Below are 15,910 nucleotides of genomic sequence, written 5' to 3' on the forward strand. Positions count from 1 at the left end.
TCTGATCTATCAAGTACTACAATTAAATGATGGATTAGATATTTTATTTTTAGATTCATGATTCACTTCATAGTTTTTATTAGTTAAAACAGTATTATATGCTAACTGACCAAGTGCCCAGTAATACTATCTAAATTTATCTCTAACTTTCATTCTCTTTTTTTTTTCTTTTCGATTTATTTGAGAAGCTACTCAGTTAAGTATATAAAAGCAAAAATATATAGTAAAATTAACATAATTTGCGTAAAGATTTTGCGACAGAATTACTGCATACGTTCCGGTAAAAGCTTATAAAGGACAGTTTTGGAATTATAATCATTTTTAAAAATTGTTCGGCATGCTGTCGAACGGGCGTTGCGCTTTGCGCCCTACGTCCCACTAATTCCAAGAAACTCCGCCATGAGCCAGCACTATCTTACCACCAACTTGAAAAGCTCTGTATATACCGCGACACGGGCGTTGCGACGAGATGAAACTCGAGATCAATAAAGATTACGACGTCGTGGCGCATGACTGAATCATTTTCCGGGTTGCAACAATCTTGAGGTTATGATAACGATCAAGACCAGATTGATCCCAGTCGATCTCGTCGTTCGGCTCGAGTGACATTCAAGTACGAAGTACACGGTGCCTACGGCTGTCTAGGCAGACGACAACAATGTTCGAGGGGGCCATAGCGGCATTTTTGAACCGCCTGCTTGGCAGGTATGTGGAGGACCTGGACACGGAACAATTCAACGTCGGCATCTTCTCCGGGGATACATGCCTCACTGACCTGAAATTAAAGCCGGAGGCTCTGGTATGATCGTCTTCAGTAATCTCGATGTAACACTCAGAATACAGAATAAAGTTGTGCCGTTTGTGCAGTCTGACATGCGTTACCTGTCTTTCTTGCAGTATCAATTAGGATTACCTATTAGGGTAGAGATTGGCCTGATAGGAAAAATTATTTTGAAAATACCATGGTCTGGGCTATTCTCGCAACCCATTGTGATATGCATAGAGGTATCAACCACTTGGTGTACATTGCTATGGCATCATATTGAAAATATTAGACAAGACTGTGTCACATATGGATACTTTTTTTTAAGGACATATATGCAGTTGCAGTACCTGCATTATCCGGTCCATACGACCCAGAGATACAGAAACGCTTGATAAGAGCAGAAAAAAAGAAGATACTAGAGGATCTTAAGGAAGATGAAATATTTAGAGCTGGTGATTCGATATTCTTTTCTAGACGTCAACTTTCCAGTCAAATATCTCGTTAGAAATGAATGCTCCCTTTCATGTATTTTTTATTAAGATGCGGTCAACACACTTGTATATAGTGACAACAAGTAGTCTAGTGGAATGTCCTTGTCTATGTATAAATTTGGAATCTTTCTCTCACAGGTCTACCTCCTCAGCTGTTTGATGGTCTGTTAGCGTCAGTGACAAAAAACTTCCAAATTACTATAAATAATGTACATATTAGATATGAAGAAAAAATTTTACGGAACTTCCTCTGTGCCTGTGGTATATGTATACAAAGTATATCGATTACGACTACAAACAAGTAACTTGATCATGTGTACTTTCGCATTTTCATCCACACACGTGTGTCCAGTTCACGGTATCAGAGATGTCGAATTTCAGTAAATGGAAGCCCGGGGTGTGCGCCACAAATTCGCAAACGGTGTACCAACTCATACGTGCGGAGTCTCTCAGTGTGTACATGGACCATGATACCGAATCCTGTATAAATATTCAGGGTAACTGGGATATGCCCAATCTTCTCGCATGGAAGAACACAATGCACAGAGCCCTGCAGACGTTCGGAATGAAAAACAGAGAATTCCAATTTTGTATGTGTGATGTGTTATCCCTCAGTTGTAAAAGATTATCATTACTGCCTCTGCGGGATACTAAGGCTCATTTTGGTTGTAACGAAATCCTTTTTGTCGCCAGTGCTGAAGCCTTTTACAGCCAAGACTAAAATTATTATACATAAAGGTACTGAGACGCAAGCTTCCCGAATGTTGGTTGATATTGTGCTCCAGGATGTAGCGATGCAACTGTCGGAAACGCAATACGCTACTTTCTGTCACATCCACGATTCCCTGATACGAGCGACTGTTAACAGGTGAATATATTATTACTTTACTATGTCTTATTCTATAGTTTCTAAGAGATTAATAAAAGTAAAAAAAACATCATGTTCGCAGACCACATGCTAAATATCGTCCTAGAAAGAGTGTGTACGAGGAACCGTCGTCTTGGTGGAGATACGCATATAACTCTATTTTGGATCACTATATTAGACCATATACCTGGTCACATATAGTCGAGCATAGAAGAAATTACAGGAAGTATAAAGAAGCGTGTATCCAAAGTTTACAACGACCGAATGACACGGAGTTAAAGCTGGATCTGCAAAAATATGAAGATAGCCTGAATATATTAAATATAGTAATTGCGAGGGAGCACGCTAGGCAAGAATTGAGAAATAAAGATATGGAGCGCAAATGCCAAGTCGTGACGAGTCCGTCAAAAGTTGTCAGTGCACAAACCATGTTAGCGAGCAATGATCAAGCACAGAGCATGGCAGATCAGTGTGAAGGCAAAGAAGGCAAGGAGAAGTCGTTAATAGATGCAACAGACAATTTATCTGATTCGAAAATAAAATTAGAAGCACTAAAACAAATCAGTAAGTTATCAGTATGTTTTCTTTTCCTAAATATAATAGTTGAAGGAAGCTTAATAAGAAAAAACTAAACTTGCAGCACAATTGTCGTCATTTTTGTTTGAAAGTTCTTCCTATGTGTATGTATAATATATATTTATCTGTTACACATTGTTTTAGATTATAAATTAAATTTTACCTTGGCAAATTGTTGTTTGAGCCTGCTAAGCAAAGGCAAGGAAATGCTGATTATAACTGTCGCGCAGTTTTTGACAAGTATCGAGGCACGGCCTACATTGTCAGCTTTCAAGATATCTGCTCGCGCTGAAAGCTTCGTGATCGAAGCTATATCAACGGATGGTGATTTGATTCCTCTGGTCACAGTAGATAATGTGCTAACAGGTAACGCATTTACTTATCTCTGCAGGCTGATCAATACAAAGATATTAATTACAACTGCGTCATCATATGCAACAGGAAATGTATCTACGTATTTCCTGGCCATCGATTTTGAGAAGAACGGGCTAAATGTGGATCCTATTTTTGAAGTATCTGTAAAGCTGGAAGCTATCGAAGTGACCTATCATCACGTAAATATCGCTTTCAAACGTTATGGATGTCTCTCTGAGTAATATTTCAATTGTAACCTCTGTAAACCTTCGTTGCACTTTGATTTTCAGTTCGCCATGGTGGAAATTATAAACTTCTTCAAATTTAATACTAATTATATTCATGATACGATTCTCGGAGCATACAAATTGTGGGACTGCACCAAGAGAAAGTACTTGAGCTTCGTGGACGACATTGTCTCGCAGACGTTAAGAATTAGTTTCAAAATAGATATCAGAAATCCATACGTTATATTTCCTGAACACGGATCTATTCAGAAGTACGTTTATTATGATGTTTTATAGAGGATTATAAAAAAATACACATTTTTGTGGGTATATTTAAATTTTTCCAGAGGAGGAAATATACTTGTCTTGGATTTCGGTAACGTAACGCTGACCAATGAGCTTCAATCGACGAATTTGCAGCTGGAAGATGCTACTCTTATGGAACTTGAGGAGTTACTCTACGACAGGCTTAACATAGTATTCACCGGCGCACAAATTTTATTTTGTCACTCGGGCGACGACTGGCGCTCGGCGAGAAAACGAAGCGATTCAGAGTTTCATGTGTTACCCAAGGTGCAAGCGAACGCCACGCTCTCGTACAGTATTAGACCCGAGTATCGCCAGTTGCCACGGTAATTTGCATCATTACGATCCTTCCTTTGGTGCATCATTTTTTATTTTACTGTACTTTGCAGGACGAAACTCAATGTACACATCTCAAATGTCAAGTTAAATCTGTCGGAAAATAAACTGCGGCTGACGGCATATTTTTTGAATAAATTTCTAGTGTTGTACCAAGAAAACATTGAGAAATATAAAGCTGCTTTAAGAGGCTCTACCTCCGTGCGAAAATCGAGTATCATTCTCACTTCGGTGAAGGAATTGATGAGAGTGCAATCCAGCGTGTGCTTGCCATCCGTTACGATAATGCACAGTGACTTTAAACCTGTCATCAAGGAAGTTGTGACTAATAATGTGCCGAAGCTTGACAGGTAATAATAATACATCATACGTCAATTTTAATGTTTGCGCACGTCGCAATAATAATCTTTATTTCTCATCATAGAAGCGTCGTTTCTTCGGAAGTCAGCGAGGAGGACTTGGAATTATTATCAAAGACGATTAACTTGTCCGGATTTGACGACAACATATCTCCATGTAATCACATTAATTTGTTACTTCGCTTCGCTATAGGAGAGGCAAGTGCACGCCGATTAATTATGTCCCGATAAATTTGTCGTATGACTAAATACATCATTTTGATATATGTATAAAATTTAGTTCTCTATAAATCTGGAGCATACGGTGGACAACCGAGAGCAGCCTTACTTGAATTTGAGATTGCACACACTGTACTACGAAACGGCTATGATGGAATACGGAGTTGCAGTTCAATTCGGCATCGGATCCATCCTTCTGGTCGACAAGACAAACGCTGGCGTTACTGGATCGTACCTAGAGTTGATATCCACCGATGAGTCTTACGAAGTTCTCGTTGTGTCGTATCGCAAGGTAATTTGATGCCCACCGGCTACGCAATTTGCATGTTTTTAATCAACAGCTACGTACTCATCGATTCGTTTCAGGTTAAATCAAATTGCCCCGATTTCAAGTCGCATTTTAAAAATATCGAACGTTCCTTGGTCGTGAACCTGCTGAATATCAATATAAATTTTCATAGATCTGCGTTACTGAAAATGCGGGATTACTGGCGCAAGTTTCAAGCGTAAGTAAAACAGTCTTCGTGCAAGAAGAAGCCTATTTTCATAGAAATAATAAATTTACTTATTTCGTTCTAGTATTTGTCACGGGACACTTTTATTTCAATTCGCCAAGAAGATATGCAGCAATATCATGAAACGGGAACAGAGAGACCTTGATCCACCCATCCCACCAGGTAATAAGTACGCTCTTATAAAATGCATTTTTGCATATAAAAGCATTAGACAAAAATTATATTATAATGCCTCCTTGCAGGTGCAATCAAGTTGAATTATTCAACTAGACTCAGCTCGTTGGCGTTACGATTCTGCGATAAGGACATAGATTTAATGGAAATTAAGATTTTGGGTTTAGAGAATGACTGCATCTACAATGCAAACGAGAGAATGGTGTTGCGCGTACATCTTAGGAATATACTCGCGGAAGATCTAATTGACGACACGCTTTATTCAAAAGTAAATGTCTTGAATAAATTCTTCAATTTTTTGCGTGACACATAATATTGCATCTACGTATATTTCTATTTTATTTAAAGATTTTGACGACTGACGAGGATAAAGTTCTCGATCTGAAGTATGTAAGGCACACGCCAAGATTGTACAAATGCTCGGACATCGATACTAGTCAGGATGATGTAATGTCGGATGGCACGTTCAAGCTTTCTGTTGGACGAATAAATTGTGTGATTATATCTAAAATCCTGTATGATTTACGGGTATGACAGATTGGTTTTACGTTTGTCTCGTCACGCGCAATAGGTGTTTTATACTTTATGTGTTATTGCAGAATTTCATAAGACCATTCACTTCCGTATATTACGCCCGTTTCTTAAATTACACGAGAAACATGTTCGTCGGCGGGATTGAAGTGTTTAAGAGAAGCGCGACGAAACTGCACATTTTCATCGATATACAGGGGCCTACTTTCCTGCTACCTCAGAAAAAGGATGCACCGAGTCTCTTGGTGTTCGATACAGGTATCAAATTGTATTGTCCAGGGGATCCGATCCGATTAAAAGCTGAAAGAGTGTTCTTGAGAGAATTCATTTTCAGGCGTACTATCCGTTGAAAATTTTTTCAAAAAGAGTGAACAGTCGGTGGCCAACGATAGCAATCACTTAATAATCGACAATATTCTGATAAAATTGAAATCTATGACAGTATCCAGAGCTATTATGACTTTGACTCGAGATTTAGAGGTCCAGGTAAGATTGATGACCTCAATCAGTGACTTAATTGTTACCAGTTACTGTTACAATAGCAATAATATCGTACGGAAACGATTTCAGGAACCCATTATCGAGCCTATACAAATTCAGTTTGACATCAAGAGGAAAACGGAATATCGCAGCATTATCGAATTTCACACATATGGTTTATTCAACGTGCAAGGGGTGATCGATATTGTAAACATAAATTTAAGTCAGAAAGACCTTAAATCTCTCATATTGGTGTGGCAGGATAATATTTCGAAGATACTGCTACTGAAGAAAGTTGGCGAGCACGAAGATCGTGTTCCAATGCAGGAATCTGAAAAAAACAGTAGACATGACGATGTTATGGTAAGGAAACTGGAAGACTTCTTAACTCATAATGAAACGACGTTATGTGAAGTCAATGTAAAGCTTACGTTAGAGGGAGTGCAGCTGAATTTATTTATGGATACAGAAGAAGTAAGAATTAATAAATTCAATACTGATATTTAATTGCATAAATATTAATCGTACTACTTATTCACACTCATTTTATTGCATTGTAGGTATTGAGTTCTCCTGTGCGCGACTTGAATCACGGGTTGTGTAAGCTGAGCTTCGGCGAAACTGTGAACACTTGGGATTTCTATAGCGACAAAAGCCTGAAGATAAAACTGTCTTTGCAGAACTGCTTGCTGCACGATACTCGCAAGGATTCTGTCGTTAAGAAAAGGCTCGTATCATTGATCGATTGTATCATTTGTAGCTAAAGTATGATGCAACTTTGTCATTGACACTGAGATTTATAATCTCGTTTTACGTTTTAGAATAATACAATCGCCAGCGATATCTTTAGAGAAGAATTTGGAATCCTGCGTTTCTGTGTCGATGTCGCCCATAGTCGATATTACGTACAGTAGTACTCAAGCGGAAGAGAGGTGTCTTGACATTCTCATTCAAGACGTACGAATTAATTTATCCGTTCCATTCTTGATGCACTTGGGACGATACTTTCTGGATTCCTTGCCTAGTGAACAGGTAGAAAAAGGAATCGTTAATCATGGATATGATAATAATAACCAAATGGTAAATAGATCCATTCAGATAATCTATTTGCTAAAAGGAAATATTTTTAATATATTAAAACACAATTCTTTTACATCAAAAGTATTTCCTTCATAAATTTTATAATTAAATTTTAATTCCACAAATATATTTAATTTAAATCAAGAACCGGAATGCTCTGAGCGCAGAAACTGACAAATTAAATCGCTCCCAGTATTTTAAAGAGCAGCCAGGTATTTTGTCTGTGTGCATGCATATAAAAACCGCTTTCTCTTGTTCAGTAACGATACATTTTACGTGGATTTTAGTTACGATTTTACACATACACAAAGTAAAAGTACTAATTCTATTGTGTTTAGGTACTTCTGTATCCATTAGGATACAAAAGCCCGACATTTTTCTATTTGGTGACTTAGAGAAGAGTAATACGCACATGATACGACTACAAGCGGAAGTATTTATCGAAAGTAGCAGACACGGTTGTTCGTCATCGATAGTCTGCACGCTGACCAATGTTAATGCCAAGACTAAAGGACAAGGGAACTACGAGTCTCCGTGTTGGCTGTTACGTCCCTGCGATATAGAGATCTGTAAGAAGAAGGAGTTGTGCAGCGGTAAAGGAGACATCACCGTCACTATAAATAGCGTCAATATTCACTTATCGGCGGAAGTGATCCATACTTTTGTTGATGTAAGTGTTATGAATTAAAGTATTTTAGACTTGACATTATTGGTAATGTCTCTACGTTAATATCAATTAATGTATCTTTGTTTTAGATATTAAATGAAGCGTCAACTTTTCTAAACAGCATTAGCTTGAAAGTAGATGACAGTAGCAACAATCAAAACGTCAACATGCACAATAATCTTTGGACACCAAGAAAAGTTTCTAGCATACCGTATAAGAAAACTGATGAAAGTAAAATCTCCTGCATTGATTATTCTATCTGAATTATGTGTTTTACTACATTTACTTAAATCATTAATAATATGTCGTTTCAGGTTCACAGTTGTATCTTCGTCGTAAGAATCGTGTGGTATTGAATTTGAGACCTGTACCAGTGTGTATATTGTTAGAAATGGAGTACTCGGTAGGAAGATTTCCGGTTATGAGAATGGAGACTGTCGTTACGACTACCATCAATGACTGGCACAACAATTTCCGTCTCGAATCCAATGTGAAGCTTCATGCATTCTGTTACGACAGGACACATCAGAATTGGGAACCGTTCGTGGAATTTTGTACGAAGGACGATGTCAACTATAAGCCATGGGAATTTACTATTAAAGTAAAATGGCCTTACTATTGCATTCAATTATTTGCTAATTTATTAATATTAATATATTATATGTAATTTTCTCAGACCTATCACGACGAAGCAAATATGATTAGTTCTAACTGGACAGACCCTTGCTACATCATAAAACAAGATGCAATAAAAGTGAAAAAGAAGGATAAAAGGCACGAGCAGGATGTAATGGACATGGTATTTATTGGACCTGATACTGATACGATTTCGTCCAAAAATGGTAAAATTCATATTCATGTGCCGCTATTATTTAATACATCAGAACTGATACTTTGATTTTCTAAGCGGATTCCACTTATTTGTTAATAAACAGAGTCTGAAACTTATATCACGTATGAGAATGAATCCGACACGGATGACGATGAGAACGATACGAAATTAACGAAAATTTCGAATTATCTATTTAACAACAGTAGCGAGGATGATGAGAGCGACTCCGATGATTCCAGTGCAAACGAGGACGAAGAGGTGGAATTGGTGCTCGAGAGTAACACGGAATCTTGTACGTAAATTCGCGAAATCTCGCAAATGTATTATATTTTAATTGATTATGTCAATGAATTAATTGTTCAAGAATATTGTATTCCTTCATGCAGATAATCCCGCTATACGCGCCCCAACGAAAGCAAATCTCTCAATACCACACATTATTTTGTATTCGGAGAACAAACTTAATATTACCATAACGCAAAACATGCTCGCAACGTGGGACGCACTTTCGAGCGCGTTTGCGCAAGCCAAAGGTGGAATCCCGTTTGTACCCGCTAATACACGGGAGTTGACCATACTGAATGCTATAGGTCACGCGAGTCGGGTAGAACTGCTCGCCCAAGAGCAAGTAAATAGCTATATATTTTACATGCGTTAATAAAATCATTATTTCATTGCATGTACGAAAGTCTAAAAGTTCTTCATAAATATCATAAATTTCTTAAGCTTTTGCACAAGATCCGTGGCATGTAACCAAGTATTTATTAGAGTTATATTTATATACATGTTTTTGAATACACAAAATTTCGTTAATTGTAGATAGATGGGAGTAACATCACACGCGTCATCGCTGCGCATAATTTTCGCGATGGGAATTCACCTACCAGCGTACCCAGCAGTCCAGAGAATGAGATCCAGACGGATCTCACGAGTCCTCAGTGGATCGGTGAGCAAACTGCTGCAGCTATACCGAAATGCGAATTCTTTCCCACCGATTCGCCGGTTCAGATCTATAAGTCCATAACTGGCGAACTCCTGCGCATCATTTTCGAAGGTAATTCTTGCGCTTCGCTATGATGAAAGCGTCATCATGAATATATCATGTTCCATCATTGACGCAGGTTTCGAAGATGTGCTGGTATACTGTCCGAAAAAGGAAACGCGTAATCTCATCTCGCTTCGACCCGTTAAACACGAGGTTCGCTATTATTTGATGATAGAGACTTCCATAAACAATCATTTTCACCGTACGATCTGCGTGCGGTCCCCGTTACAGGTAACGCGATTTATTTATTTACTTTAGTTTGCTTCATCTCATCATATTGATCGAGATGTATATTTCAGTTCCGAAACGAAACCTCGTACGCCTTAGGACTTTATTATAAGAAAGCGGTGGTAGACAAGCTTGGTGAAACGCCAACCGGTGAAACTACTAATCCCTTCGATCATAACGTGAGAATGGCAATCATCGAACCCGATGCAACTTACAACATTCCCATGTATGTCGCCTATCATTGCCCGATACACGTTCTTCCTGCGTACTTGGAGTAAGTAAATCAAAGATCAATTTTTGTACGCTTGGAGCAATTTTGAAAAAAAAAATAAAATAATGTTATCCGCAGACAGTATCAAGTCAGTGATGAAGGGATTTATTGGAAAGATTTGAGGGGTACAGCGAATACATTTAAAGACGTATGCTGCGAGACGAAAGGCGACAGTAATCGTAACGTATTCTGTGCCAGGGCGATATGCACGGAAATTCCGTTAGCGACTCGTCTTTCGGGCTGCCAAGTGCCGAATTACTTGATAACCATCATACCACCTGTCATTTTCAATAATCAGCTGCCTTTCGTTATCGACGTCAGTATACCTGATATCAATTACGAAGTGAAGATCGAACCCGGGGAAAAAATAAACATGCACTCGTTGAATCGGGACAGTAACGTGCAGTTTATCTTTAAGGTATATAGAATCGTTTAAGAAGCAATCAACACGATGTATGACTATCAAATTACATACCGTTTTTCGATGATTTGATACAGATACACAACTATTTAGGCACGTCTTGGATGGGCGTGTCCAAGCTGAACATGAACATAGAGCGAAAGTTCGTATTGATGTCTACGGATAACGAGTCCGACTTAACGAAACCGTTTCTACTGTGCATAGAGCTGTGCAAGCTTCTCAGTTGGAATATTGTTATACAATCGCAGTACTGGATGATAAATAAGTCTGGTTTGCCATTGTTCATTCAGGTAAGTTCGACGATGATGTAACTTGCTTGTTACAAGTAACAAACTTATTTTGTTTCTATTCTTCCTCAGGATTGTCATTCTCATATAACTTACGAAATGCCAGAGGAAGAGATGATGGTGTTCTCTCAAAAGAACAGCAAGAAGACCATGGTACAGTTAAGGGCTCATCAGTCCGAGTGGTCAGTGCCATTCGGTTTGGACGGGATCACGTCGATGTCGTTGATCGTATGTCGAGACATCGAACGCGGGCGCAAGTATCAGATTTTAACGGAGATCGAAAGTTCCCGGTTATCGCCGATCTTCACGAAGATCATAACGTTTTTACCGTACTTTCTCATCTGCAACAAGACCAAAAGAGCTTTGAGATTCATGGAAGAGAACGAGGAGGCTGATCTCTGGAACGATCTCTTGCCTGGACAGGAGATGTCGTTCTGGCCTGCCACCGACTCCATGAAAATGAGGATTAAATGGAGAAACAGTCAACTGGTCTCGCAACATTTTGATATCACGCACTTGGGCAAGACTGTGCTGAGAATGGATAACGGGGTAAGATGAATATATAATATTACCCGTCGCGCCAATTGATTATCAATTAATCGAATTTTATAAAGAGCTTTCATATAATTTGCTTTTTGATTTTATATCATATTCTAATTTTGCAGTCGGCGCTATGTGTGGAGATTGAAAGTGGTGCCAACAGCCCATATCGCATAACGTTCCGACGATACGTCGCCGGTGACATACCCGTGAGAGTGGACAATCTCTGCGACAGACTATTTCTAAAACTGAATCAAGTCGACCTAGGCCAAGTTGCTTTGCTCAAACCGTTTCAAAGTTTGCTATATACCTGGGACGATCCGACACAGAGAAGAGAATTAATTTGGAACGTTTACAATAACAACGCAATTGGCTATAGTGCACAATTCGAAACGGTAGTATAAAATATCTTACTGTTAATTAATTTCTACATAAAGCTGTTCGGCATTAACATTTGTTGGTTTACAGGACGGTTGCGGTCACGAAAGAGTGTCTTTCATAACTGTCGACCGCTGTGACAGCGCATCTCACTCTTCCGTCAGTCCGAAATCGCTGGCGAACGCGAAGCCATCGTGGTCAGAGGGCACAAGTGGAAATGTCACTCAACTTCCAAATGCAGAATCCGAAATAAAACCGCAAGTGTTGGAGCACGTGCGTCAGGACGAAGCGCAGGTTTATTGGGTCAGCTACATGGAGGGCGAGCAACGTGTACTGCTGTTCACGCAGCACGAGAGCTTGTACTTGAAAGCGAAAAGCGTCATTGATCCCGAGACGAGTAAGAGAGAGATGTTCCTGTCAATCGCGGCTATCGGAATCAGCATTGTGAGTGAAGATCCAAATTGATCACGTCGATCAGTTGTTACCGCCCTTGTTGTAACTAATTAACGATTGATGACTTGCAGATCGTACAGGAAACCAATCTTCACAGCGTCAGACGGGAGTTGCTTTACGCCAGTGTGATAGATTCCGCGGCGCATTGGGAGCTCTACTTCAGCAAACGATGGAGAAGCTTGTCGTTGGAGCTAAGCGCTTGGCTGGAAAATAAGTACATGAACTCCGTGAAAGGGGCGCAGTTGGAGAATTTCATTGATGTACGATTCGCCCTAACACTTTATCTTTAAAACTGTGATACAAGAGCACGCTTTATAATTATTTTTCCAAATATATTGCAGGTCGACTTCACGAAAATGCAAATGACCAAACCATTCTTTGGCAAGTTGCGACGAACGTATTCGCCAGGTATCTGGCTGCATTTCAGAGAATCTACGACACTCTCATATTTGCAAGGATACGTTCACAAGATACAGGTACGCAGATATGCGTTTGCAAAATACTAATGCTTTATGATATTAATTTTTTCGTACCTTGCAGGTCGACAATCAATTAAATGAGGCTATTTTTCCGGTAGTTCTTTATCCCAGCTTGCAAAAGATCTTTGTGAATTACGCTGGAAACCGCAGATTGAAACATTGCTTGGAGTTCTCGTACCTGAAGCAACGCAAATTGAAAAACACTATTTACAAGTGAGTACATATACAATTATCATGATTATTTGTATCATGAATACTGTATAATAATCAGCAAACAATATTCTTCCAGGGGAATTTGCGTTATCGTTAGGGAGTTTAATTTAAATCTAGAAGAGGCCTTTCTTTGCGCCTTGATCAATTTGATACCTAAAGCGCCGGAAACCAAGCACTCGATCGCCGCCAAACTCAGAAGAGACGTGTCCAATGTGCGCGTACCCTCAGTTCACAAAATCGATAATGTAATGTTTGGCAAGCTAATTTACATTTTGCAAATGCTTATTATTTATGTAAATGCATGAATCACGACTGATGCACACTTTTGATAAACTGCAGAACGCAAACAGCAAGAGGAAGAATTTGATAGAGCAGATATACATCTCTCCGATGGCATTACGCATGAAATTGTTGGCCAATACGGACGGGTCGAGTGTACGGAATTTTAGTAACTCGCTCGATTATCACAATGTCCTTCGATTTATATTCGAGTATGCGGAGAAAGGTGGATTTGAAAGAAACGCTGAATTTAGGTGAACAATTAAAATTCATGGTATTGGTAAACGTGTAACGGCGAGATTCTGTAACAGTTTAGTTGCACATTTCCATTTAGATTACCCGCCTACCGGAGGAGCTTCATTACCATCGACAACGAACAATTCTTCTCGCATCTTTCGCGGACTTACGTGGCGCAGATTATGGAGCAGTTTCATGTACTGGTACGCTTAACTACTATCTTAGGCAATCAGTACGGCTATAATTTTAAATCACCAGGGAGCAGTTTTCACGAGCCTGATTTAGTAAGTCCAAAGTGGTTGTCGCGAACGGACCTAGTCTTGTTTTTGATTAAACGTTCTGATAAAACGTGTCAATTGCAACATTTGCAGCTATTGCTATGCGGCGACGAGATTGCGGAGAGATTGACGCACGAGGTCGCGTGTGAACTGGGATATGCTACACCCGATGGCACGCCGCAAACCTCGATTCTGAACAGCCACGATCACGCTCATGCGTTCCATTCCAAAGTAAACATACACGTGAAAGCTGAACAGAATGTCTCTACCTATGTATGAGTAAAAATATGTACATGAACAATTTGCTACTTTTAGATGAAAGATACGAATTATCAGAATCCGGACGTGCCACCTTTCGTGTCTTCGGTTGATCATTCGTTCGCTACGGAGATTGATTTGGAGACCGCCGGTTTGGTCACCGCGTCGACGAATAGTGAGTAGACTGTTACTGATCGCAATGTATACAATCGATGTAAACGCAATTGCGCCACATACATCTGTCGTTAATTCACTTGAGCGCTTCCGACCCAACACTCTGGTGGCTTTACTAAACCTCTCAAAATTGGCAGGCACTCATCGAGAGGAATTAAGATATTTCTTTAAGACGTTGGGAAAGAAAACTTCCGTGTTATTCAAAGCGGAAAGTTCTTACTTAAAAACTCATTCGAAAGTAATAACAGATATAATAAAAAGGTATCGACATTACTATTGTTATACTTTTCTTTCTTTTTTCCATCTCCGTTTTCTTTTTGTCATATATCTTCCACTTATCTTAAAAGAGTAACGTTTAATTAACAGGGCGCAGGAAGTAGGACACGGGTTTTTATCTCGAGTGCGACTACCGCGATACATTAATCCGCACTTCGTGAGTATCATTAGGTGTTCTAAGACATCATCATATTCGTCATCTCTCGCTATCATTAACGTGTCGTTACTTAGGGTGTGGAGTTGTTCTCGGCACACAAAGCAAAGGGAGCGTATTTACTGAACGCTATAAGTAAAGGTCACTGTATTCCAAATGATTCCTATTGGGGACACGCTGCACTTCACAACGACGGGAAATACATCACGCTCGTGTCCTTACAGTGAGTCCGATAATAATTGTATCAAATGTGACATGCGACAGTTTCTTTCATGTTAAAGACAAAGATAAAAAAAGTTTAAAGTGCAGTTTTCTGATTTGAAATATATAAAAAAAAGTGAATTTTTGATGACTTTTAGGCGAATACACTATATCGAGAAAGGAAGTGCGTGGGGATCGTGGAACATGAAATGGACTTTAGAAACTAATCAATTGCTGTCACCGCCAACTGTCGCTAAAAACAAGCTCATTTTGCACGTAACAGAGGTAACTAATCGTGACATATTCCGATAATTAATTCAGCAATATTATACCAATGAAGTCTAGAATATTATTCTGTAAATAGACGTTAAAATGCGCGATTTAATTTCACGCGTTAAACAGATTTAAGTTGTAGAATCAACACTAGGCCGTTCCGGAAAAATAGTAATGCAATCAAAAATTTTGATTCTTTGTAAAGCAGTTTTTTTAATCAAATTATTTTTGTATAAAGTACGATACATATGAATAACGATAAAAAAATTCAAGAAAAATCAAGATGACTATCGAACGTTCTCGTATTGACTAAACAATGATATATTAAATATGATTTGAGGGATTTAATCACATTAATTAATTATCCACAGAACGAGAAAGAGACGTCATCGTCCATGGTAGATTGGTACGTGGAAAGCGAGACCACGGATATTTTGGAATGGCTGTGTCGCAAAGTGAACAGCGCGATGATCCTGAATATGGAGAGCAGCAGTATTTGTTCTAAATGAGGATTTCTAACGCACTGACGAGACCATCCTGAAGAGAGAACAAAGAGAAGAGAACAAGAGATCAATGTATTTACATATTTACCTCGGCGTAATAAAAATCTATATGGTGAATGCAAAAAAAGAAAAACGATGTCTAATGCCCTACACTTTTTTTATTATTATCATTGTATCTTAC

The 15,910-nt window shown here is 39.0% G+C and overlaps 1 protein-coding gene across 1 annotated transcript; it reads left to right on the forward strand.

Moving 5' to 3' along the window:
* Positions 1–658: 658 nt before the first annotated feature.
* On the forward strand, positions 659–15,849 carry LOC105284529 (vacuolar protein sorting-associated protein 13A). The gene is made up of 51 exons (XM_011348122.3): positions 659–799; positions 898–1,005; positions 1,092–1,218; positions 1,396–1,558; positions 1,639–1,847; positions 1,951–2,125; positions 2,208–2,689; positions 2,846–3,067; positions 3,143–3,255; positions 3,346–3,554; positions 3,630–3,914; positions 3,978–4,274; positions 4,349–4,481; positions 4,564–4,794; positions 4,869–5,008; positions 5,082–5,179; positions 5,260–5,459; positions 5,540–5,719; positions 5,791–5,980; positions 6,057–6,208; positions 6,293–6,676; positions 6,763–6,929; positions 7,024–7,282; positions 7,428–7,494; positions 7,621–7,952; positions 8,039–8,180; positions 8,264–8,550; positions 8,626–8,791; positions 8,885–9,073; positions 9,168–9,409; positions 9,601–9,835; positions 9,903–10,057; positions 10,126–10,328; positions 10,404–10,743; positions 10,824–11,036; positions 11,106–11,582; positions 11,699–11,968; positions 12,042–12,395; positions 12,476–12,664; positions 12,746–12,880; positions 12,945–13,096; positions 13,173–13,341; positions 13,436–13,629; positions 13,710–13,896; positions 13,984–14,121; positions 14,206–14,323; positions 14,460–14,583; positions 14,689–14,755; positions 14,830–14,975; positions 15,112–15,238; positions 15,598–15,849. Exons 1-51 carry the CDS (start codon positions 659–661, stop codon positions 15,733–15,735), a joined length of 10,221 nt encoding a protein of 3,406 aa, XP_011346424.2. The 3' UTR covers positions 15,736–15,849.
* Positions 15,850–15,910: the final 61 nt, after the last annotated feature.

Source organism: Ooceraea biroi, chromosome 6 (genome assembly GCF_003672135.1).
Source record: "Ooceraea biroi isolate clonal line C1 chromosome 6, Obir_v5.4, whole genome shotgun sequence".
Taxonomy (NCBI): domain Eukaryota; kingdom Metazoa; phylum Arthropoda; class Insecta; order Hymenoptera; family Formicidae; genus Ooceraea; species Ooceraea biroi.

What these genes read in the sequence shown, in the direction of transcription:
- LOC105284529 (XM_011348122.3), top strand. Translation starts at nt 659, where the DNA reads ATGTTCGAGGGGGCCATAGCGGCATTTTTGAACCGCCTGCTTGGCAGG. An exon ending in TGATCCACCCATCCCACCAG is followed by an intron (nt 5,180 to 5,259) that starts GTAATAAGTACG and finishes GCCTCCTTGCAG; the next exon opens with GTGCAATCAAGTTGAATTAT. An exon ending in CTCATGCGTTCCATTCCAAA is followed by an intron (nt 14,122 to 14,205) that starts GTAAACATACAC and finishes TGCTACTTTTAG; the next exon opens with ATGAAAGATACGAATTATCA.